The sequence below is a fragment of the Hyla sarda genome, chromosome 4, assembly GCF_029499605.1.
Source record: "Hyla sarda isolate aHylSar1 chromosome 4, aHylSar1.hap1, whole genome shotgun sequence".
NCBI classification, from domain to species: domain Eukaryota; kingdom Metazoa; phylum Chordata; class Amphibia; order Anura; family Hylidae; genus Hyla; species Hyla sarda.
The window spans coordinates 45,260,820-45,286,107 of record NC_079192.1 but is presented as its reverse complement, the minus strand read 5'-3'; the positions used below and the strand labels follow the sequence as shown (position 1 = coordinate 45,286,107).

Here is a 25,288-nt window from a genome sequence, read left to right as displayed (position 1 = left end):
ACTGGCCCTTTAAATCTAGAGAAGGTGCTGTGCGCATGCCCTAGGAGGCGGGGGCATGCGCGCAGGGAAGCAGAGAGCCGGGCAGCAGCAGGTAATGAACAGGCTACGATTTGCATGCGGGAGCTCTTCCCAGGACAAGGAGACCATATAGTGGCTGAATGGCACAGCCTGGAGGTGGCTGAAGCATGAAGGAGACCATATAGTGTTTGAATGGCACAGCCTAGAGGTGGCTAAAGCATGAGGAGACCATATAGTGGCTGAATGGCACAACCTGGAATTGGCGGAAGCATGAGAACATAAGAAGGCAGAATGAGACAGCCTGGAGATGGCAGCAGCAGCATCAGGAGTCCTGAAAGTGACCCGGTAACAGAGTGGTGCGGTGACGAAGGTGGGTAAAAAAAGGTCTGATGCCGAGGAATGTTTGTAACTGGGGATCATCGCCTTAAATCTGTTTTGCACTATCCATGTTTGTGAAGTGTTGGTGTGGTACCATAGTCAATCTACCCTAATGCATCAGGCATTGGTGGGTGGAAATCCTGGCTGATCCATGCCTGATTCATCTTCACAAAGGTCAGTCTCTCCCCATTTTTCATGGACAGACGAGTTCTCTTTAGGGTGACTATGGCCCACGCTGCAGTAAACACACGCTCTGATGGCACACTACTGGCCGGGCAGGACAGCTTTTCCAGGGCAAACTCTGCTAGTTGCGGCAACAAATCAAGTTTGGCTGCCCAGAAGTCCAGCAGATCTTCAAGGTGTGCTGTCATGGCCATGTCAAGGACTGACGGGTTCTCCTTGGGGTGACTGTGGGACACTGTGGAGGATGAGGAGGCGGAGTCACACACTGTCGCAGGACCAACGGCCTGAGAGCTTGGAGGCGGAAGCAGCGTGACCGGTCTAAGTTGCTGTTGTGACTGTGCAGGAATCACATTCACCCAGTGGGCCGTAAAGGACATGTATTGTCCCTGACCAGAGTTAAAGCTCCACACATTGGTGCTGCCGTGCACTTTGGTACACTTTGGTAGAGTGAGGTGGTGGGTGTTAATTACGGTAGCCGGGGACAAAGGTGGGTGAAAGAAGGAGAACTTTGCATCAGATGTGTGGCATCAGGCTGGTGGCAGGTTCAGAATAGTAGCTGAGGCAGGTAGGCAGAAGAAAAAAGTATTTTTCGTCAAAGTGTTGGTTTGCACAAGTAAGTATTGAGGATATATGCATTACGTAAAACTTAACATTTAACATTATACTTAGAATAAAATATATGGACCCAAATTTTTTTTGAAATATAAAAAGAGGAAGGTATGCAAAAAACACCATGTGCCACCAAGACCACCAAGTATTTATGCGATGCAAAGACCTCTAAAAGGTGGAAGGGAACAACGTATGGTTCATTATAACAGGTGGGGGTAAAGACTTTCCCTGTAAGGCCTTACTCTCGCACTATTAACTACCTTCTTGGCAAGTGTTACTTGTCCTAAAAAGGGCAGCCCCACACAGGAACCTCTCCCTATTTCCAACTAGAAACCTTGGGAAATGGTAATGTTTGAAGGTGGAAATAGGGAGAGGTTCCTGTGTGGGGCTGCACTTTTTTAGGACGAGTAACACTTGCCAAGAATGTAATTAATAGTGCAAGAGTAGGGTCTTACAGGGTAAGTTTTTACCTCCACCTGTTACAGTGGACCATATGTTGTTCCCTTCCACCTTTTAGAGGTCTTTGCATCGCATAAATACTTGGTGGTGTTTGTGGCACACGGTGTTTTTTGCACACCTTTCCTTTTGTTAGATTTTAAAAAAAATTTGGGTCCATGTATTTTATCCTAAGAAAAGTTAAGTTTTAGCTTATGCATATCCTCAATACTTACTTGTGGTCTAATGCAGAGGAATTTCTGAAACTGGGGACCAGCACCTTAATTATGTTTTGCAGTATCCATGGCAGCACAATGAGAGATCCTGGAGGTGGTCGCATCAGCATGAGAGACCATAGAGCAGCATTATGAGAGAGCCTGCAGATGGTAGCATCAGCATAAGGAGACCATAGAGCAGCACAATGAGAGAGCCTGGAGGTGGCAGCATCAGCATGAGGAGACCATATGGCGGCACAATGAGAGAGCCTGGAGGTGGCAGTATCATCATGAGGAGACCACATGGTGGCACAATGACATAACGTGGAGGGGGTAGCATCAGCATGAGGAGACCATATGGCAGCACAATGAGAGAGCCTGGAGGTGGTAATATCAGCATGAGGAGACCAAAGAGCAGCACAATGAGAGAGCCTGGAGGTGGCAGCATAAGCATGAGGAGACCATATGATGGCACGATGACAGAGCCTGGAGGTGGCAGCAGCAGCATGAGGGCCATGCCAACTGAGGCTTGAGTCTGAGGAACCCACCGACTGTTGACTGGGGGTGTCGGATGTCCCTTGGAATGAAGTGGATAACCGAGTGAACCGATCAATCACGGCTGCTGGGTTGCTGGTCGAGACACAACTGCTAACTGACACTGGGAGCTAAGACCTCTCGCTGCAACTCCTGCTGCCACATGCCCCTACTCAGCTGCGACCTCTGTCTGAGTCTGATGAATTTAAGCCTCTGCCACTCCTCTGTGCACTACTCTGCCTGACATACTTAGTGCGTATATGAGGGAAGTACAAAACGCTTCACTATGCTTAAAACAGTATTGGTCTAGAACAGCAGAAGGTGTTTACTTTTGACTGGACTTTCACAGTAACAAGGACCTTGACAGATTAACAGGTACAAAATAGTACACTACTTAGATGTAGGTATGTGGTATGCACTTATGAGGGCCAAAAAATGTGCTACTGTACGCTTAAAAAATTATTTGAGTAAAACACCAGCCGGTGATTACTTTTGCTGGCCTTTCACAGTATCTTGGCCCTTAACAGATTAACAGGTACAAAGTAGCACAACATTTAGATCTAGGTATGTGGTATTCACTTATGAGGGCAGAAAAAAAGCGCTATTGTACACTTAAAAAATGATTTGTGTAAAGCACCAGCCGGTGATTACTTTTTCTTGGACTTTCATAGTATGTAGGCCCTTGACAGATTAACAGGTACAAAATAGTACACCACTTAGATTTAGGTATGTGGTATGCACTTATAAGGGCAGAAAAATGTGCTACAGAACGCAAAAAATAAATAAAAAATTGGCCACAACACCAGCAGTACACAGCAGTGCTGCAGGACACAGTCGCTGTGTACCGCTGGTACTCTCTCTCAAAGACTATTAGGAATGGACTGCTGGGTATGTTTCACACCGTCTACAGACTATTGTAACCAGCAGACCAGTTGTTGTGAAACAAAGATACAGATTTGCCCTAAAAAATTATTTCTCCCTCCTCTACAAACGTTTATGCAGCTGAGCCAGCTTGTTCAAAAGTATGAGGCAACACACAGCTCTCTGCCCCTCTCTGTAATACAATGCTGTGGACAGTGAATGGGAGGTTAATCGCTGCAGTAAGAATTATTTTCTGTGCAAAAATGCACTGCTCTCTGTCCAACAGAAGGCTGAGGTGACTAGGAGGTGAAACGTTGCTGGAAAAAGCTTTTCTGTGTAACACACACACACACACAGGCTGTCCGTCCTATCTCTCTACAGTGTAATGAATAAAGTGACTAGCCAGAATGTGGCTGCCGATTATATAGGACTGTGACATCACAGGGGCGACTGGCTGCTGATAGGCTGCATCCTGCATGTGATTCAGGGTCATTCCGCCTACCCTTGTTCCCGCCTTCCCAGGATTCCTTGCCTAATGTCCTCACATGTGGATCCGCCATTTTAGATGCCCTGGAGCCTGGACCGCACTAAATGGAGTTTAATGAAGCGATTTGCGCCATAGAATTGCGGCGATATTCGCATTCGTTGCAAATCTAATTGTTCATGAAATTCATAACAAATTCGGATTTTTCATCTTCGATTCGCTCATCTCTAGTATATTCCAGTATGGGGAAGCATTGGTGCTCTGTTAAAGGTTTGTAACAAGTGAGTCATACTGGCATCATTAATAAATGTCTACTCACCAATTTCAGGGGTGTTTATCTCTTCATTCTTGGGGTCTGCAGAGAAAGATGCCAGCAAGGAGGTTTCCACATTCTCAATTATTGCAGCAATAACTGTTTGAAAGTCACTGAAGTTCAACGTCTCCAAGGAAGTTCGATTGATAAGGTCAGTGATCTGAGATGCCACTTTCTAGGTGAGGAAAATAGAGAATATTAACAAACATGACACAGGAAAAGTAAGGCATAAAACTTAAAGGAAAACTATAGTGGTATATAGCTTATCCCTTAAGTGATATACCACTACAGTTTTCCTTTAACCAACAAGTGTGGCATTGTCTACTGGATGTTCCAAGACATTGGTCTACTTGTTGTGGTATTTATGTGCACTAATGGTCTATTTTACCCAAAGTTCACTTAATTGACTATAACAATGAACCAAACATGGATGAATCAAGAGCATTGAAAAACAACAAAATTCTCTAATTGGTTTTTATTTGGTCAAAAAAAAATTTGTTGAGAAAGTTCTCTGCCAGATGGCCTGATAACCAGTTAGCAACAAAGATGAGAAAAAAAATAGTCTTAATTAAAAATTTCCTAGAATTCAGCATAGGCAGCTCCAAGATCGTTCTCAGTGGTTACAGACAACAAGAATTTCAGTCTGATGTCTGAAAAGTAGCACATAACTATCAGATAAGAAGGTAAAGAGTTTGTTAACCAGGGGAGTATCTATGGGTGGAGGTGGGTCTGCCAAAGGATGCCCAATGGTCCCACTGCAATAAAAAGATCCAGCTATTATAAATGGCACACGGTAGATGGGAGCCTTATTACACATTTCGCATTGGATCCAGATTCAAATACTCTTCTGCCATGGATAAAAAGATTTGCAAAAAATGTTTCAAGCCTTTTTATCTCTTTACTTACCTGGACAGTATTGGTGATATTTCCCTCACAGGCATCTTCTTTAATATGTTCTATGGATTTCAAGAAAGTGCACACCGGACCCTATGGAAAAATTAACCAGTGAGTCCTAAAATACATTCACCCAAAATGATGTCCATCTATTCTTCTAGCATTTTCTTTAAATGAAGCTCTCCATCTCCGCTCGCAGAATTCCGCAAGCTGAGATTTCGCCTGGCAGCTGCTGCCAAAGTTGCTTTGGCGGTAGGACTGTGCAGCACTGGGCTGTCACCATTGACGGCTATGCAGTGCTTGTGGACTTCCGCGCAAAGACTGAACATGTTCCTTCTTTGCACGGAACAATTTCAGCGGTGGAATTGTCTGCCGCTGAAATTCCTCAGTGTGAACAGGTCTCGCGGAAGACCCATTCACACTGATGGTAATGTTCACTGCACAGAATTCCACTTGCAGAATATCGCTCAGGGGATTCTGCGGGAATTCCACCGTGTGAACATACCCTTAGACATCACAAACTGAGGCTTAAGGCTGGGTTCTCATACAGTAATTTGGCAAACAAATAATGTCCTGCATTACTTTTGTGTGAAATAAAAGTAATTCTGGCTTTATTGAAGGTTGCTCATAAAGGAGTACAGACACAATAAAATCCTCTAATGCGTTTCATGCTAACAGCACTTAGTCATAGAGTAGAGACACATACTATCCACCTCTCTCAAATACAAAAAAATAGGTCACATAAGCATCAAATTACAGGTGCAAATGGTAACTCCGGTCGGGAGTGGGACAATACCAAAACCAGAAACGGATTATAGGTTAAGGTAAATTAACTGAAAATACCCTAGCTATTCACAAAGGTCACTGCAGGCATGGTGCGGTACTAATGGCCACTACAATATCCAATATGACCAAAAAAAAAAAAAAACTAAAAAAACGCTGTAATGGAGAGAACACAGAAGACACAATGTAGTGGGAACTAACACCTATATAAATTAATATGTCCTAATCAAATCCAATCATTGAGTTAGATCTGGTGTCTAACACAAATGTCCAAAAAGTCTCCCTATTTAATAAGCATCTTCTGTGATCTCCTCCCCTAGCATGATTTTTCACTCTTTCAATGCCCATTACTTGTAGGTTACTTACATCCCCCCGCATGGACTTCCATAAAGTGACGGCTCAAATTGGATATACCAAAAATCTTACTGCGGGCATCTCAAATATGTCATCTAATTCTAGTTTTAAGTGAATTCACTGTACAGCCCACATATTGGTAAAAACACAGAGTACAAGATGCTAAATAAACTACTGACTTGGTGTTGCAATTAATGTACTCCTTCATATAGTGTGTTTTATGTGTAACAAAAGAAGCTAAATTATTTTTACATTGCATATGATGGCATGTAATGCATCTATTATGCCCACATTTCCAATTGCCTATGTTACTTAACCAATTGTCTCTCCTCCTACCAACAGGACTACTGAGAAACAAGCTAGGAGACAAAGTCGACCCTAGCGATGGCCCTTGCCTGGATACAATGTCAACTCCGGATGACACTATTTCTTTTAAAATAGTATCAGTTTCTAATACCGGGATGTTTTTTTTTATGATGCTTTTTATGCTTGCCAATTGGGCACTGTATGGTGTAATGAAAATAGGTTACCGTTTCTTGACCCCACTGTTTCCATGTATCCTTCTCAAACTATTAGATTTTAAATGGGATCTATCTACTTTGTCTGTTCGATCTGATGCCCTCTGTATAACACTGTCTGAATAGCCCCTATCTTTAAAAGTTTTTTTATACTTATAGTAATTTGAGGTGTTTTAAGGGCTTTAAAATCACCCAAATGTGTCTGTTTGCCAAAAACTGAACCCAAAAGAAAAAAAAAAAAGAACTTTTGAAATGGGGCCTAACAAAATGTTGTGTGTACATAGCCTAGTACAGCAGGTGCAGCTGCAGGGTAGTGTCTGCCCTTCAGCTGCCATTATCACAAGAGAGGCGCCTTCTGTACACTGCTACAACCAGTAGGCTCCAATAGACCTAATATAAAAAAAGAAAGTCACTGCGCAAATCCTCAGTTAGTAAAGTTAAAGGTCGGCACACTGATGGTAGGGGAGGTCAACCACTCTCATCTGGCACCCTGAAATAAACAAACCAACAACAGGGTGTGCTACCAAACTTCTAAATATATTTGCAAACTGTCTTTACTAAACACATCCTACATTTTACTGCAGATTTATTTGCCTTCATGGTAACAAACAACAAGCGCACTCCGTATTCTGATCATGAAGTCACGTTTTACTCTCTTCTGTTTGCTCCCTCTTGTTATACGACAAAGGGAAGAGAGACAGACTGATGAGAGTACTACAGGATCCGACTACATGGGATTGGTTTGTAGTCTGTAACCACAGAGACACATATATCTGAATTTGTATATTAAAAAACATTATTTTTTATTAATCAATCCAATGTGTTGGCTACAAATGTGATCACACACTTAAAGCCCTTTCTGTAATCTGTATATTGGCATACACTTACTTGTGTTTGGTGGTATTACATACCGTGTTATTATGTTTTTCACACTCCTGCTCATTTCTGGATTTAGCTTGACATCTGTCATCCACTATGTAGAGAGGAGAGACAGTAAAGGATTATATTTATTTAAACATTAAACATTAAACATTAAACATTTATTAGGTTATTTTACCTATTTAGGGGCTTCAAGCTCCTGTAATAAACTACTTTCTGGATTTTGTATTTTTTATTTTAGGCTCTTTTACTGCCCAAGGTGATGGTTTCTTAATGCCCCGCAACCATCATAGTGCCTGAAGTCAGTGGCGTAGCTATAGAGGTCACAAGGGTCGCAATTGTGACTGGGTCCCATAGTCAGTACAGTCATTGGTCAGGGGTTAAAAACTATAAATCCCAACATGTCTGGACAGCCTTGTGCTGGCCGGGCATGCTGGTAGTTGTAGTTTTGCAGCAGCAGGAGGCACCCTGGTTGGAAAACACTGGTATGGAGGCATTGGGGACACTGTGGGAAAGGATGGAAAGACATGCTGATGAGAGGGGGACACAGTGTGTAAAGAAAGGGGCTTGCTAATGGGGGCACTGTGTGACATATGGGGGACATGCTGATTTGGGGGTAGGTGTAGATGGGAATATGCCAAATTTTGCCCCAGGGTCCATCGGACTCTAGTAAGGCCCCATATACATATGTGACAGGGTTGTTTTAATTATTGTCTTCACATATAGGATGAGGATCTGCTGACCAAGTGGGTGTACGTCCGGGTGTAAGACTGCAGAGAGAAGTCACTGCGGTCTTTGCCAGATAATGAAGAACTAAGACTACAGAGAAGACGTCACCTGTGAGTCACTTATATCATTGTGTATTCTCCTGACTGTGTCCCATCAGTACTTTAGTCACTGATATCTTTCTACGGTCGATGCCGGGTGAAGGGGGTTGTCCAGGGGAGGGGGTCGTCAGGGGTAGGGGGACCCAGGGCAATTTTTTGCATCAGGGCCCTGAGGTTTCCAGCCATGTCCCTGCCTGAAGTTGTGCATGATTTAAAGTTTGTCAAGGAAATAAACTTTTGACATAACCCAGGGTCAAATGTTTTTATCGGCCGGGGTCTGTGTGTTTCGATCCAGACCGATGACGAAAATGAGCAGGGAGAGAAGCTTCTCTCCCCGCTCTATGCCTGAGATCTGGATGATGGCTCTATGACATATTAAAAGTTCTCTTTTTTATGTTTATTATGACAATGTACAAAGTAGATATTATGCAACTGTCTTTCTCTCTGCATGCTAGACTCTTTCTAATATAATGGTAAAGCTGTACTTTTCCCCTGCTGCTCCTTATACTAGCCTGCCACCTTTTTAATGTCGAGGTTAAAATAAGTTGTCTGTGGGTCTCCTGTGAGGGGATTATGAGAGCTCAGTAGACAGCATGACAGTCGGGCTCCTACTCTAACTATCAGGGGCAGAGAAACCTCTACTCCTCATAGTAGCGACACAATTGCTGCGTGCTGATGGGTTTCCATGGTTTTCTGCCTACCAGCCTGTCAGCGTTTTGCTACAGTAGTAGTGCAGGGCATTACACCAGTGATCAAGAGATTGTTTGTCAAATTACCCCAGTGAAAAGTAAAAAAAAATGTAAAATAAAAAGTAATAAAAATTTCCCTCCACCCTTAACCCCTTAAGGACCAGGCCATTTTATACCTTAAGGACCGGAGCGTTTTTTGCAATTCTGACCACTGTCACTTTAAACATTAATAACTCTGGAATGCTTTTAGTTATCATTCTGATTCCGAGATTGTTTTTTCGTGACATATTCTACTTTAACTTAGTGGTAAAATTTTATGGTAACTTGCATCCTTTCTTGGTGAAAAATCCCAAAATTTGATGAAAAAAATGAAAATTTTGCATTTTTCTAACTTTGAAGCTCTCTGCTTGTAAGGAAAATGGATATTCAAAATATATTTTTTTTGGGTTCACATATACAATATGTCTACTTTATGTTTGCATCATAAAATTTATGAGTTTTTACTTTTGGAAGACACCATAGGGCTTCAAAGTTCAGTAGCAATTTTGAAATTTTTCACAAAATTTTCAAACTCACTATTTTTCAGGGACCAGTTCAGTTTTGAAGTGGATTTGAAGGGTCTTCATATTAGAAATACCCCATAAAAGACCCCATTATAAAAACTACACCCCCTAAAGTATTCAAAAAAACATTCAGTAAGTGTATTAACCCTTTAGGTGTTTCACAGGAATAGCAGCAAAGTGAAGGAGAAAATTCAAAATCTTCATTTTTTACACTCGCATGTTCTTGTAGACCCAATTTTTGAATTTTTGCAAGGGATAAAAAGGAGAAAATTTTTACTTGTATTTGAAACCCAATTTCTCTCGAGTAAGCACATACCTCATATGTCTATGTTAATTGTTCGGTGGGCGCAGTAGAGGGCTCAGAAGGGAAGGAGCGACAAATGGTTTTTGGGGGGCATGCCGCATTTAGGAAGCCCCTATGGTGCCAGGACAGCAAAAAAAAAACACATGGCATACCATTTTGGAAACTAGACCCCTCAGGGAACGTAACAAGGGGTAAAGTGAACCTTAATACCCTACAGGTGATTCACGACTTTTGCATATGTAAAAAAAATATATATTTTTTTTACCTAAAATGCTTGGTTTCCCAAAAATTTTACATTTTTAAAAAGGGTAATAGCAGAAAATACCCCCCAAAATTTGAAGCCCAATTTCTCCCGATACAGAAAACACCTCGCATGGGGGTGAAAAGTGCTCTGCTGGCGCACTACAGGTCTCAGAAGAGTAGGAGTCACATTTGGCTTTTTGAAAGCAAATTTTGCTCTGGGGGCATGCCGCATTTAGGAAGCCCCTATGGTGCCAGAACAGCAAAAAAAAACACATGGCATACCATTTTGGAAACTAGACCCCTCGGGGAACGTAACAAGGGGTAACGTGAACCTTAATGCCCTACAGGTGTTTCACGACTTTTGCATATGTAAAAAAAAATATTTTTTTTTACCTAAAATGCTTGTTTTCCCAAAATGTTTACATTTTTAAAAAGGGTAATAGCGGAAAATACCCCCCAAAATTTGAAGCCCAATTTCTCCCGATTCAGAAAACACCCCATATGGGGGTGAAAAGTGCTCTGCTGGCGCACTACAGGTCTCAGAAGAGAAGGAGTAACATTTGGCTTTTTGAAAGCAAATTTTGCTCTGGGGGCATGCCGCATTTAGGAAGCCCCTATGGTGCCAGAACAGCAAAAAAAAAACACATGGCATACCATTTTGGAAACTAGACCCCTCGGGGAACGTAACAAGGGGTAATGTGAACCTTAATACCCTACAGGTGTTTCACGACTTTTGCATATGTAAAAAAATATATATTTTTTTTACCTAAAATGCTTGGTTTCCCAAAATTTTTACAATTTTAAAAAGGGTAATAGCAGAAAATACCCCCCAAAATTTGAAGCCCAATTTCTCCCGATTCAGAAAACACCCCATATGGGTGTGAAAAGTGCTCTGCTGGCGCACTACAGGTCTCAGAAGAGAAGGAGTCACATTTGGCTTTTTGAAAGCGAATTTTGCTCTGGGGGCATGCCGCATTTAGGAAGCCCCTATGGTGCCAGGACAGCAAAAAAAAAAACACATGGCATACTATTTTGGAAACTAGACCCCTCGGGGAACGTAACAAGGGGTCATTTGAACCTTAATACCCTACAGGTGTTTCACGACTTTTGCATATGTAAAAAAATATATATTTTTTTTACCTAAAATGCTTGTTTTCCCAAAAATTTTACATTTTTTAAAAGGGTAATAGCAGAAAATACCCCCCAAAATTTGAAGCCCAATTTCTCCCGAGTACGGCGATACCCCATATGTGGCCCTAAACTGTTGCCTTGAAATACGACAGGGCTCCAAAGTGAGAGCGCCATGCGCATTTGAGGCCTAAATTAGGGACTTGCATAGGGGTGGACATAGGGGTATTCTACGCCAGTGATTCCCAAACAGGGTGCCTCCAGCTGTTGTAAAACTCCCAGCATGCCTGGACAGTCAACGGCTATCTGGCAATACTGGGAGTAGTTGTTTTGCAACAGCTGGAGGCTCCGTTTTGGAAACAGTGGCGTACCAGACGTTTTTAATTTTTATTGGGGAGGGGGGTTGTATAGGGGTATGTGTATATGTAGTGTTTTTTACTTTTTATTTTATTTTGTGTTAGTGTAGTGTAGTGTTTTTAGGGTACAGTCGCACGGGCGGGGGGTTCACAGTAGTTTCTCGCTGGCAGTTTGAGCTACGGCAGAAAATTTGACGCAGCTCAAACTTGCAGCCGGATACTTACTGTAATCCTCCGCCCATGTGAGTGTACCCTGTACGTTCACATTGGGGGGGGGGAATCAGTGCAAAACTACAACTCCCAGCATGAACGGTCTATCAGTGCATGCTGGGAGTTGTAGTTTTGCAACCGCTGGAGGCTCCGTTTTGGAAACAGTGGCGTACCAGACGTTTTTCATTTTTATTGGGGAGGGGGGCTGTGTAGGGGTATGTGTATATGTAGTGTTTTTTACTTTTTATTTTGCGTTAGTGTAGTGTAGTGTTTTTAGGGTACAGTCACACCGGCGGGGGGTTCACAGTAGTTTCTCGCTGGCAGTTTGAGCTGCGGCAAAAATTTTGCCGCACCTCAAACTTGCAGCCGGATACTTACTGTAATCCTCCGCCCATGTGAGTGTACCCTGTACGTTCACATTGGGGGGGGGGAACATCCAGCTGTTGCAAAACTACAACTTCCAGCATGTACGGTCTATCAGTGCATGCTGGGAGTTGTAGTTTTGCAACAGCTGGAGGCACACTGGTTGTGAAACACAGAGTTTGGTAACAAACTCAGTGTTTTGCAACCAGTGTGCCTTCAGCTGTTGCAAAAGCTACAACCCCCAGCATGTACGGACAGCGGAAGGGCATGCTGGGTGTTGTAGTTATGCAACAGCTGGAGGCATACTACTTTGGCTGGGGATGCTGGGGATTGTAGTTATGCAACAGCTGGAGACACACTGGTTTGCTACTTAACTCAGTGTGCCTTCAGCTGTTGCAAAACTACAACTCTCAGCAGTCACCGACAGCCAACGGGCATGCTGGGAGTTGTAGTTATGCAACCACCAGATGCACCACTACAACTCCCAGCATGCACTTTAGCTGATTGTGCAAGCTGGGAGTTGTAGTTACACAACAGCTGAAGGTACACTTTTCCATAGAAAGAATGTGCCTCCAGCTGTTGCAAAACTACAAGTCCCAGCATGCCCATAAGGGCATGCTGGGAGTTGTGGTGGTCTGCCTCCTGCTGTTGCATAACTACAGCTCCCAGCATGCCCTTTTTGCATGCTGGGAGCTGTTGCTAAGCAACAGCAGGAGGCTGTCACTCACCTCCAACGATCCTCGCTGCACCAGGTCAGTCCCTCGTCGTCTCCGCCGCCGCCGCTGCTCCTGGGGCCCCGCTCCCAACAGGGGCGCCGGGGATCGGGGTCCCCAGCACCCGGGGTGCACGTCCCGCACCCGCTCACGTCCTCCGGAAGAGGGGCGGAGCGGGTTGCGGGAGTGACACCCGCAGCAGGCGCCCTGATTGGTCGGCCGGTAATCCGGCCGACAAATCAGGGCGATCGTGAGGTGGCACCAGTGCCACCTCACCCCTGCTGGCTCTGGCTGTTCGGGGCCGTCGGAGACGGCCCCGAACAGCCTGTAATTCCGGGTCACCGGGTCACTGGAGACCCGATTGACCCGGAATCCGCCGCAGATCGCTGGACTGAATTGTCCAGCGATCTGCGGCCATCGCCGACATGGGGGGTCATAATGACCCCCCTGGGCGATATGCCCCGATGCCTGCTGAACGATTTCAGCAGGCATCGGGGACCGGCTCCGCTCCAGATGGTTGCGGGGGGCCGGTAAAACACATGACGTTCTCATACGTCATGTGTCCTTAAGGACTCGGAAATGGAGACGTATGAGAACGTCATGTGTCCTTAAGGGGTTAAAGGGGTATTCCAGGCCAAATTTTTTTTTTTTTTTATATATATATATATATATCAACTGGCTCCGGAAAGTTAAACAGATTTGTAAATTACTTCTATTAAAAAATCTTAATCCTTCCAATAGTTATTAGCTTCTGAAGTTGAGTTGCTGTTTTCTGTCTAACTGCTTTCTGTTGACTCGCGTCCCAGGAGTTGTGCAGCTCCTATGGGGATATTTTCCCATCATGCACAGCTCCTGGGACGGGACATCATCATTGAGCAGTTAGACAGAGAACTTCAGAAGCTAATAACTATTGGAAGGATTAAGATTTTTTAATAGAAGTAATTTACAAATCTGTTTAACTTTCCAGAGCCAGTTGATATATATATATATATATATATATATATATATATATATATATATATATATATATATATATATATATAAAAAGGTTTTGCCTGGAATACCTCTTTAACATTTCCTTTTTTTCCCTATAAAACATAAAAAAACACACTTTTTTTTGTATCGCCACATTCACAATCACCTGTACTTAAACATTATATCATTATTTATCCTGCACAGGAAAAAAGAAAAAAGAAAAAAAAAAAAACGCCCAATTTGCTTGCTGGGAAAAGAACCAGTCAGAAAGTCATATGTACCCCAAATGATAACAGTAAAAAACATTTTTAAGTGTTTCAAATGTGCCAAAATAGAAAAACTTAAACAACTATAAAAGGTTGGTATGGATGTAATTGTACTGGCACAAAGAATAAAGCTATAATGAAATAAATTTTAAATTTGGGGGTGGTGGGAGGCATGTGCTAGCATGCATGCAGCTTATACGTGATTTCTGGAGTTCTGCTGGAGGCACCTGTCAGGAGGGGAGAAATATACTTACCATGGGTCCCAAACACCTGGAGAAGCTCAGCAAGGGATCCTCTACACTGTTGCGAATCCCAATCTCAAACTTCTTTACCGCTGGCGGTCAGAGGAAGCAGGAACTATGAGCGGCGAGGCCCTCCAGCCAGTCCCGTCATCCCTGGCTTCCTCACTGCTCCAGGCTCCTCCCACTGCATTGCAGCACTAATAGGGATGGACTCCTGCTCTAGTAAGTGGCACCCCTGGCCCAGATTCCCCGGCACATCTGGGAGTTAGGACAGGGGGTTGGAGCTACTCAATACTCCCCCACTTCTCTAAGACTAATCTCAGATTACAACCAGAGAGCCAGGGTAAAACTTCCTGGGCAGCAAGTACTCTGCTGTTTGGCCCAGACTTATCAATTGTAATACAGTATGGCAGAGCTTGACTTTACCCCGATGAAAGGAGGTAGAGGGGTAAGCTATGCTCTTCTCTGTGGGTGGATGCAAGATGTCTGTGTAGGAGGACCTGGATGAGGAGAAGGATAGGGGGCAGGTGTCAGAAGTTGAACCAAATCAGCGCAACCATGGAGATCTCACTACTATTTCCTGGCCTCATTGCGGTGGGGTCATGTTTTCCAAGATGTTGACCCAGTGGGCTGTGACATACATGTATTGGCCCTGGCCATAGTGTTGTGCTTATTGTACGCCCCAAAATGAATCCCTAAGCTATTTAATATGATGTTGGCCATCTTGTGATATGTCAGCCATCTTGTGTGTATTATAAGTAGGCCGAAGTGAGTTCATGAAAAGGCCACACTTTATCAAGTTTTTTTTCTACAAATGTGCCAGTCTGAAAGAGGAATGTACTCATTGTCTCCTTAGATATTTATGACTGCTCAGATAAGACATGAGAAGGCTAGTTAGCCATATTCTTTAGACGACACAAGTACAATTCACCCAAGTGAAGGGGGTTAACATGTAGAAACTGTGAAACTTATAATTATGTCTTATCCAAATGAACCTTAGTTCTTTATATATAAGGTAATCGGTAGGGCATATGATGTTGTCATACATACAATTGTTAGCAACATCAATACAAACATATTATGTTATGGCCCATACTGTATAAGGTTATATTATAGACAATGTAACATATTAGTCTCACTTGTTAGGAGTCGTGCCGCGGCCAGACATGCTGGCCGCGGACACACTACTTCTCCTGTTCCTGGTGCGGTTCACACCCAGCCCACTGCTTGTTACCTTCCCAGTCGTCCCCGTGTCTCCTTTGTTCTTCCTGGTTGCCGGCACGCACGTCCCTAGAGCACGCGCGTGCCGACTCTGTGAAATTTTAATGGCCAGTACACACTTAATTGGTTCTTCATTTTGTACTTCATTTTGACCCTTGCCGGATCTTTGTGCCATTTCAGCCTTAGAGAAAGTGTTCTGTTTGTGTCTTGCCTTTCTGTGTATCTGACCCCATTGCTACGTATCCTGACCTTACTCCTGTGCCGCCTGCCTTCTGACCTCTTGCTACGTGACCTCACCTTGCTACAGTGCCGCCAACCCTGACCTCCTGCCTGTCCTGATTTCGAGTTGCCTCATCCTTCCTGTGCCACGTTTCACCTCAGCTGCCTGTGTTAGGGGTCGTATTAGGGGTAGCGACCTGGGTGCCACCTACCGCAGCAAGTCCATCTGCGTTTGCTTGCTCTAAGCCTGAGATCCAGGCTTGAGCAATGGAGCACAGATTACGCTGATCAATGCTATGCTATGGCATAGCATTGTTTAGTGTATGCAATCAAAGGATTGTGTCAGGACCAACCAGGGGGACAGGGAGAGTGACCCTAAGCTTTCCCTAATAACCACTCTCCCTGCCTACTTGCCCATCCACCCTAAACCCCCAGGGACTGATAGCAGGGATGCCTATTTACAACTCAGAAAAATGGATACAACAGGATATAATTATAGAACACAGTTCACACTGAACCCAAAACAGGAAACAAATGAGTCTGAGCAGACTTCAGGAACAGACAGGAATATAGTATACAGAGCATCTACTGCAACCAGATGAGTCTGAATAGACTCCAGGATACCAAACACGAATACAAACATAGAACACTGTTCAACTGAACACAAGACAGGAAAATGGATGAGTCTAAACAGACTCTAGAAACAGACAGGAATATAGCATAATCCCCTAGAAAACCTCTGCTAGACACAGGAATAACACACAAAGGTAAACAGAATCTTTTGCCAAACAGGAATAATCGCAATTCCTCAGAAAACCAGTCTCCCAGAGTCCCCATGGACCGGCAACAGGGATATCTAGTTATAGAAACACAGAAAACGGACACAAGAGAAAACACAGTGTGAACAGATACATAGCAGAAAATACATACAAATCCTAAAACCGACTATTAAAACACAGATTAAAATCTACTATGAGCATGCTATGTAACCATGGGTAAAAGCCCAGAACATATCAAAGAAAAATGCAAGGTGCATACTGTCACGATTCGGCTAGCTGATAGTGGATCCTCTGTGTCAGCGAGGGATAGGCGTGGACCGTGCCGGTGGACCGGTTCTAAGTAGCTACTGGTATTCACCAGAGCCCGCCGCAAAGTGGGATGGTCTTGCTGCGGCGCTAGCAACCAGGTCGTATCCACTGGCAACGGCACAACCTCGCTGACTGCTGAGAAGGCGTGGGACAGAAGGGCTAGGCAGAGACAAGGTCAGACGTAGCAGAAGGTCGGGGCAGGCGGCAAGGTTCGTAGTCAATATGGAATAGCAGGAGGTCAGGAACACAGTATGGGTAACACAGTAATAGCTTTCTCAAGGCACGAGGCAACAAGATCCGGCAAGGGAGTGCAGGGGAAGTGAGGTATAAGTAGGACAAGGAACAGGTGCAAGCTAATCAGGGTGATTGGGCCAGGCACCATCATTGGTGCACTGGCCCTTTAAATCTCAGAGCGCTGGCGCGCGCGCGCCCTAGAGAGCGGAGCCGTGCGGAGCTATGCGAATCGCATCCCCGCCGGCCATGTCAGTGCAGCACTCCCGGTCAGCGGGTCTGACCGGGGCGCTGCAGGGAGAGAAATGCCGCGAGCGCTTCGGGGAGGAGCAGGGACCCGGAGCGCTCGGCGTAACAGTACCCCCCCCCCTTAGGTCTCCCCCTCTTTTTGTCGGGATGTCGCTCCACAGAGGATGAGGACATCGGGAGCGACAGCGAAGTCCTTTGTATGCCCATGCATGGCAGACAGTCCAGAAGCAGTGGGAATGGGGAGGGGGGGCAGAGGGTGAGGTTTGACACGGGGCAGAGTGTCACCAGGACGGGGACTATGAGGGGGGACGGCACAGTCCTGACAGGCCTTGGGGAGACCAGGCACAGGTGGAGACACTGAGGACCGACAGACGGAGCTGGGAGCAGACATGACTTTTTCCAATAGATCACCCCTTGGGGCAATCCAATAGTACCCTAATTTCCCATATACCCTCTAAAATAGTTAAACTTTATTGTTAATTAAATCAAAAAATATCCACACTTTTAAAAGGTATCAGAGCAGTACTCCCTGGTTTGTATCCAAACACTGTTAATATCTCCACTGAGACTAATATCTCCACTGAGACTAATATCGCTGTCTATCGCTGAGTGTGCCTGCAGCTCACACTCCAGCTTCCTCCGGATACTGCTCTGATTTGCTTAAAAACACCCTACTCAGCCCCCCCCCCCCCCCCCCGACATGTTTCGCTACTATGTAGCTTTGTCAAGAGGTATGGGGCTCTTGACAAAGCTACATAGTAGCGAAACATGTCGGGGGGGGGGGGCTGAGTAGGGTGTTTTTAAGCAAATCAGAGCAGTATCCGGAGGAAGCTGGAGTGTGAGCTGCAGGCACACTCAGCGATAGACAGCGATATTAGTCTCAGTGGAGATATTAGTCTCAGTGGAGATATTAACAGTGTTTGGATACAAACCAGGGCGTACTGCTCTGATACCTTTTAAAAGTGTGGATATTTTTTGATTTAATTAACAATAAAGTTTAACTATTTTAGAGGGTATATGGGAAATTAGGGTACTATTGGATTGCCCCAAGGGGTGATCTATTGGAAAAAGTGATTGGATCAACCCTCCATATACTGGTCTTGACCAGTGCATTGATTTGGGAGCAGACATGAGGCACTCCTTGCGGAGAGCAGGACCCCAATTCTTGATCTCCCCGGTGGTCCAGTCAAGGGTGGGAGAATGGTGCTGGAGCCATGGCAGACCGAGGAGGATTTCAGAAGTACAGCCGGGCAAAACCAAAAATTCAATTTCCTCGAGATGCGGTCCAATGTTCATAAGCAGGGGCACTGTGCGATAACGCACAGTGCAGTGCAGCTTGACCCCGTTGACCGAAGAAATATAGAGCGGCTTGATGAGACAGGTCACCGGGATGCAGTACGTATCAAGCAAAGAGGCCAGAATAAAATTTCCATAAGAACCAGAGTCCAAGACGGCCACAGCAGAGAAGGAGGAGTTGGCAGAAGGAGAAATCCGTACGGGCACAGAGAGAGATGGAGAAGCAGACTCCGTACCCAGAGACGCCAGGCCCACATAAGCAGGTTGCGTGCGTGCATTTTCCAGACGTGGAGGACGAATAGGGCAATTCACCAAGAAATGTTCGGTACTAGCGCAGTACAGACATAGATTTTTATCCCTACGGCGAGACCTCTCTTCAATAGTCAGGCGAGACCGATCTACTTGCATAGGCTCCTCGGCGGGAGGCACAGGAGTAGGTTGCAAGGGATACCGTGAGAGAGGTGCCCAGGGATTAAGGTCTTTTTCCTGGCGGAGTTCCTGGTGTCTCTCAGAAAAACGCATGTCAATGCGGGTGGCCAAATGGATAAGTTCATGCAGGTTGGCAGGAATCTCTCGTGCGGCCAGCACATCTTTGATGTTACTGGATAGGCCTTTTTTAAAGGTCGCGCAGAGAGCCTCGTTGTTCCAAGATAATTCGGAAGCGAGAGTACGAAATCGGATGGCGTACTCGCCTACTGAAGAATTACCCTGGACCAGGTTCAGCAGGGCAGTCTCGGCAGAAGAAGCTCGGGCTGGTTCCTCGAAGACACTGCGAACCTCAGAGAAGAAGGAGTGTACAGTGGCGGTGACAGGGTCATCGCAGTCCCAGAGCGGTGTGGCCCAAGACAAAGCCTTCCCAGACAGGAGACTGACCACGAAAGCCACCTTCGACCGTTCTGTAGGAAATTGGTCCGACAACATCTCCAAATGTAGGGAACATTGTGACAGAAAACCACGGCAGAGTCTAGAGTCCCCATCAAATTTGTCCGGCAGGGACAAGCGGAGGTTAGGAGCGGCCGCTCGCTGCGGAGGAGGTGCAGGAGCCGGCGGAGGAGATGGTTGTTGCTGTTGCAGCTGCTGTAGCTGTGACTGAAATTGCTGTAGCTGTGGCTGAAGTTGCTGAAGCTGTGACTGAAGTTGCTGTGTCATGGTGGTCAAGTACGACAACTGGTTTTCTTGTTGGGCGATCAGTCGGGATTGCTGGGCGACCAGCGTGGATATATCAGCGATACTTGGCAGCGGCACGTCAGCGGGATCCATGGCCGGATCTACTGTCACGATTCGGCTAGCTGATAGTGGATCCTCTGTGTCAGTGAGGGATAGGCTTGGACCGTGCCGGTGGACCGGTTCTAAGTAGCTACTGGTATTCACCAGAGCCCGCCGCAAAGCGGGATGGTCTTGCTGCGGCGGTAGCAACCAGGTCGTATCCACTGGCAACGGCACAACCTCGCTGACTGCTGAGAAGGCGTGGGACAGAAGGGCTAGGCAGAGACAAGGTCAGACGTAGCAGAAGGTCGGGGCAGGCGGCAAGGTTCATAGTCAATATGGAATAGCAGGAGGTCAGGAACACAGTATGGGTAACACAGTAATAGCTTTCTCAAGGCACGAGGCAACAAGATCCGGCAAGGGAGTGCAGGGGAAGTGAGGTATAAGTAGGGCAAGGAACAGGTGCAAGCTAATCAGGGTGATTGGGCCAGGCACCATCATTGGTGCACTGGCCCTTTAAATCTCAGAGCGCTGGCGCGCACGCGCCCTAGAGAGCGGAGCCGCGCGCGCCAGAGCATGACAGCCGGGGACTGGGACAGGTAAGTGACCTGGGATGCGATTCGCGGGCGGGCGCGTCCCGCTATGCGAATCGCATCCCCGCCGGCCATGTCAGTGCAGCGCTCCCGGTCAGCGGGTCTGACCGGGGCGCTGCAGGGAGAGAAATGCCGCGAGCGCTTCGGGGAGGAGCAGGGACCCGGAGCGCTCGGCGTAACACATACTAAAACAGAGATAGTATATTAAAAGCTCAAACAGGGAGTGTCTCACCAAATCTCCATAGCAGCATGTCCAGCATGTTAGCAGCAAGACAGGATGTCAGGAAGTCAAGATGTCAATCACCAGCTCAGAAGCTAGACTGAGCTGATCTTAAATAGGCACACCCTAAGAGCTATTGGATGGAAAGTCAAAGGCTATTTCCTGACCGGGAAACATAAAACTGTTCAAACAGAACCAAATCCAATAGCTGTGTGTGAACACAGACCAAGACAGACATGACAGTACCACCCCCCCCCCCCCCGCCCCATTAATGAGGGGCCTCCGGACCCTCATAAAAACACAAACAAGCATAAAAACTTACCAAATATTAAAAATTTACAAAAAATACCTGGGTGCCCAGGTGTCTCCACGATTGCCACCTGGACGCAGATGCTTGGCTAAGGAACGGAGGTACGAAATACTGCAGTCTCCAGGATTGGCCAAATAAGTCCTTGCATGTGGTCCACTTCAAAACTTCAAACCAGTGTTTCACCAAGAGCTCCATAGCAGCATGTCCAGCATGTTAGCAACAAGACAGGATGTCAGGAAGTCAAGATGTCAATCACCAGCTCAGAAGCTAGACTGAGCTGATCTCCAAGAGCTATTGGATAGAAAGCCAAAGGCTTTAACTATTCCCTTTCCGGGGAACATAAAACTGTTCAAACACAACCAAATCCAATAGCCATCTTAGCCCTAAGCTTTCCCTAATAACCACTCTCCCTGCCTACTTGCCCATCCACCCTAAACCACCCTAAAGACAAATGCAAGGTGCATGCTAAAACAGAGATAGTAGATTAAAAGCTCAAACAAGTGTTTCACCATAAGCTCCATAGCAGCATGTTAGCAGCAAGATAGGATGTCAGCAAGTCAAGATGTCAATCACTAGCTCAGAAGCTAGACTGAGCTGATCTCCAAGAGCTATTGGATAGAAAGCCAAAGGCTTTAATTATTCCCTTACTGGGGAACATAAAACTGTTCAAACACAACCAAATCCAATAGCTGTGTGTGAACCAAGACAGACATGGCAGTTTGCATGTAATAGTCCCCTAAAAAAAGTAAAAAAAAAGTTTTTTAAAAAGTTAATAAATGTGATTTACCCCTTCCTGAATAAAAGTTTGAACCACCCCCCTTTTCCCATAAAAAAATGTAGACAAAATTAAAAATAAACATATGTGGTATTGCCGTGTGCGTAAATGTTCAAACTATAAAAATAATGTTAACTAAACCGCACAATCAATGGCGTACACGTAAAAAAATTCCAAAGTCCAAAATTGTGTATTTTTGGTTACTTTGTATACCCTAATTTTTTTTATAAAAAGCGATCAAAAAGTCCCATGAAAACAATGATGGTACCAATAAAATCTTCTGATCATGGTGCAAAAAAAAAGCCCTCAAACCGCCCCGTATATGGAAAAATAAAAAAATTATAGGGGTCAGAAGATGACAATTTTAAACATACAAATTTTGGTGCATGTAGTTATAATTTTTTTTAAAGTAGTAAAATAAAAAAATATATAGAAATTGGATATCGTTGTAACCGTATGGACCTACAGAATAAATATAGGGTGTAATTTTTACGAAAAATGTGCACTGTGTAGAATCGGAAGCTGCCAAAAGTTACAAAATAGCATTTTTTTTTCAATTTTGCCCAACAAATTATTTTTTTCTGCTTTCGCCATAAATGATAAATGATGAAATGATTGATGTCATTACAAAGTACAATTTGTGGTGCAAAAAACAAGCCCTCATATGAGTCTGTAGGTGCAAAATTGAAAGCGTTCTGATTTTTAGAAGGTGAGGAAAATACGGAAGTGCAAAAACAAAAAAAAACTCTGGTCCTTAAGGGGTTAAAGAAGCCTGCATTATATTGTTATCTTTACAATAAATTTATAGTTGGGAACATGTTCAACTAGGCCGCAAGATGTCTAAGGGTCCACCATGGTTAATTACTGAAGTTGTCAGTTAATACCTATACTTCGAATTTAGAGGATATACATTATGTGTGGAATGTGGGTTTAAAATCTGATTTGGACAGTTGACCCTTACTGGTAATGATGCTTATTGCCTATGCAATAGCACCCCCTAGTGGGTATTTGACATTACTCCAACAGAATTTGATGTGCAAAAATGCATTCTTGGTATTATAGTGACTTCACAGTCATTACCATATATACACACACACAGCATCCATTCATTAGGGAATTCCAATTTAGGAGGGTGTGTCTAACTGATTAGAACATGTAAATAAACCACATGTTCAGGAGACCTAGACCTAGAGAAAAGACTCAGAGAAAGACAAGAACTCTCTCTCACACACAAAGGAAAGCATCCACCATTCTGAGTCCTTCCTCTGAAAGAGGTTTAACAAGATGGAAGCCATGAGAGCCATGTTGAGATCACTGTAGATCCCAGCAAGCCAGACCGATCGCCCGGTACAGACCAATTACTGCCCATGACGCTGCGATGATGGACCATCCAGCTTTCCTAGGAGCAGAAGTGAGATTCTGACTTGGTAAGAGACACAACAATGGTATTTCATTTAATTAAGATTAATTTGGATAATGTGGATGGAATTATGCCATTTAGCTTGGTGAATGAAGCATTAATTAGTACCTCTGTATTGAGGCTGCAGCCTTCGGATATTGTGAGACTTCATTCTACCTGCAGAAGAATTAAAGGGGTATTCAAATTTTTTTTTATTATTTGACTATGTTACAGGGGCTGTAAAGTTAGTGTAGTTCATAATATAGTGTCTGTTTCTGTGTGTGACGGTTTTCTCACAATTCTTCTGTGATTTTCACTACAATATTTATTTTTAACAGCATACAAAATGACTGTTGTCTCTGATTTTTCCCAGCTGGCAATGCGGCTGAGACCTGACTCACTCGTCATCTGATGACAGGAAGCCTGTCTGCTTCAATGGGTGGAGGGGTGCAACTAATGCAACAGCTGTAGGCACCCTGATTAAAACCACACTGATTTGAATGGATGCAGTTCATTTATGTTTCAATGGGTGGGGTGGTTGATGTGTAGGAGGGAGGAAGATGGAATTGTGGGATTTGTAGTAAAAAAAAAAGAAAAGTCAAACAGGAAATACTGGTTCACAAAAAGCTAACCACAGTGTTATGGTAATCTCATGACATAGCCATTTTGCCCCAAGACAAGCGCAAATCCTTCCTAAGCATGTCCATTACTGTCTGCCAGGAACGTACTAAAATGACCTTATGGTGGAGAACCCCTTTAAGACTCATAATCTATCAAAGCATTAAATTACTACTTATATATACACTGATAGAGATATCCTTCACCAACACAGGTAACTTGCTTCAAGTTCTTCTTCCTAAAATATAGTCTAGCAAAAGATCATATACTGTATCTTTGTGCTATTTGTCTTAACAGTCTTACCAAGATCATGTGTAGAAAATAGTGCAGAATTGGGTGGTAGTATATTAACCCCTTAAGGACCAGGCCATTTTACACCTTAAGGACCAGAGCGTTTTTTTGCAAATCTGACCACTGTCACTTTAAACATTAATAACTCTGGAATGCTTTTAGTTATCATTCTGATTCCGAGATTGTTTTTTCGTGACATATTCTACTTTAACTTAGTGGTAAAATTTTATGGTAACTTGCATCCTTTCTTGGTGAAAAATCCCCAAATTTGATGAAAAAAATGAAAATTTAGCATTTTTCTAACTTTGAAGCTCTCTGCTTGTAAGGAAAATGGATATTCAAAATATATTTTTTTTGGGTTCACTTATACAATATGTCTACTTTATGTTTGCATCATAAAATTGACGAGTTTTTACTTTTGGAAGACACCAGAGGGCTTCAAAGTTCAGCAGCAATTTTGAAATTTTTCACAAAATTTTCAAACTCACTATTTTTCAGGGACCAGTTTAGTTTTGAAGTGGATTTGAAGGGTCTTCATATTAAAAATATCCCATAAAAGACCCCATTATAAAAACTACACTCCCCAAAGTATTCAAAATGACATTCAGTAAGTGTATTAACCCTTTAGGTGTTTCACAGGAATAGCAGCAAAGTGAAGGAGAAAATTCAAAATCTTCATTTTTTTACACTCGCATGTTCTTGTAGACCCAATTTTTGAATTTTTGCAAGGGCTAAAAAGGAGAAAATTTTTACTTGTATTTGAAACCCAATTTCTCTCGAGTAAGCACATACCTCATATGTCTATGTTAATTGTTCAGCGGGCGCAGTAGAGGGCTCAGAAGGGAAGGAGCGACAAATGGTTTTTGGGGGGCATTTCACCTTTAGGAAGCCCCTATGGTGCCAGGACAGCAAAAAAAACACATGGCATACCATTTTGGAAACTAGACCCCTCAGGGAACGTAACAAGGGGTAAAGTGAACCTTATTGATGACTTTTGCATATGTAAAAAAATATATATATTTTTTACCTAAAATGCTTGACGACTTTTGCATATGTAAAAAAAAAATTTTTACCTAAAATGCTTGGTTTCCCAAAAATTATACATTTTTAAAAAGGGTAATAGCAGAAAATACCCCCCTAAATTTGAAGCCCAATTTCTCCCGATACAGAAAACACCCCATATGGGGGTGAAAAGTGCTCTGCTGGCGCACTACAGGTCTCAGAAGAGAAGGAGT

At 44.1% G+C, this 25,288-nt stretch overlaps 1 protein-coding gene across 1 annotated transcript in view; it reads right to left on the bottom strand.

The window, feature by feature from the left end:
* Nucleotides 1-25,288, bottom strand: part of LOC130367845 (adhesion G protein-coupled receptor E1-like) — a 116,901-nt gene that overhangs the window by 34,444 nt on the left and 57,169 nt on the right. Inside the window, exons 5-7 of the mRNA XM_056570722.1 lie at nt 7,491-7,552; nt 4,937-5,017; nt 4,037-4,205 (exon numbers count right to left, since the gene is read on the bottom strand). Of these exons, the coding sequence (XP_056426697.1) occupies nt 4,037-4,205; nt 4,937-5,017; nt 7,491-7,552 (312 nt within the window). The remainder of the gene's footprint in view (nt 1-4,036; nt 4,206-4,936; nt 5,018-7,490; nt 7,553-25,288) is intronic.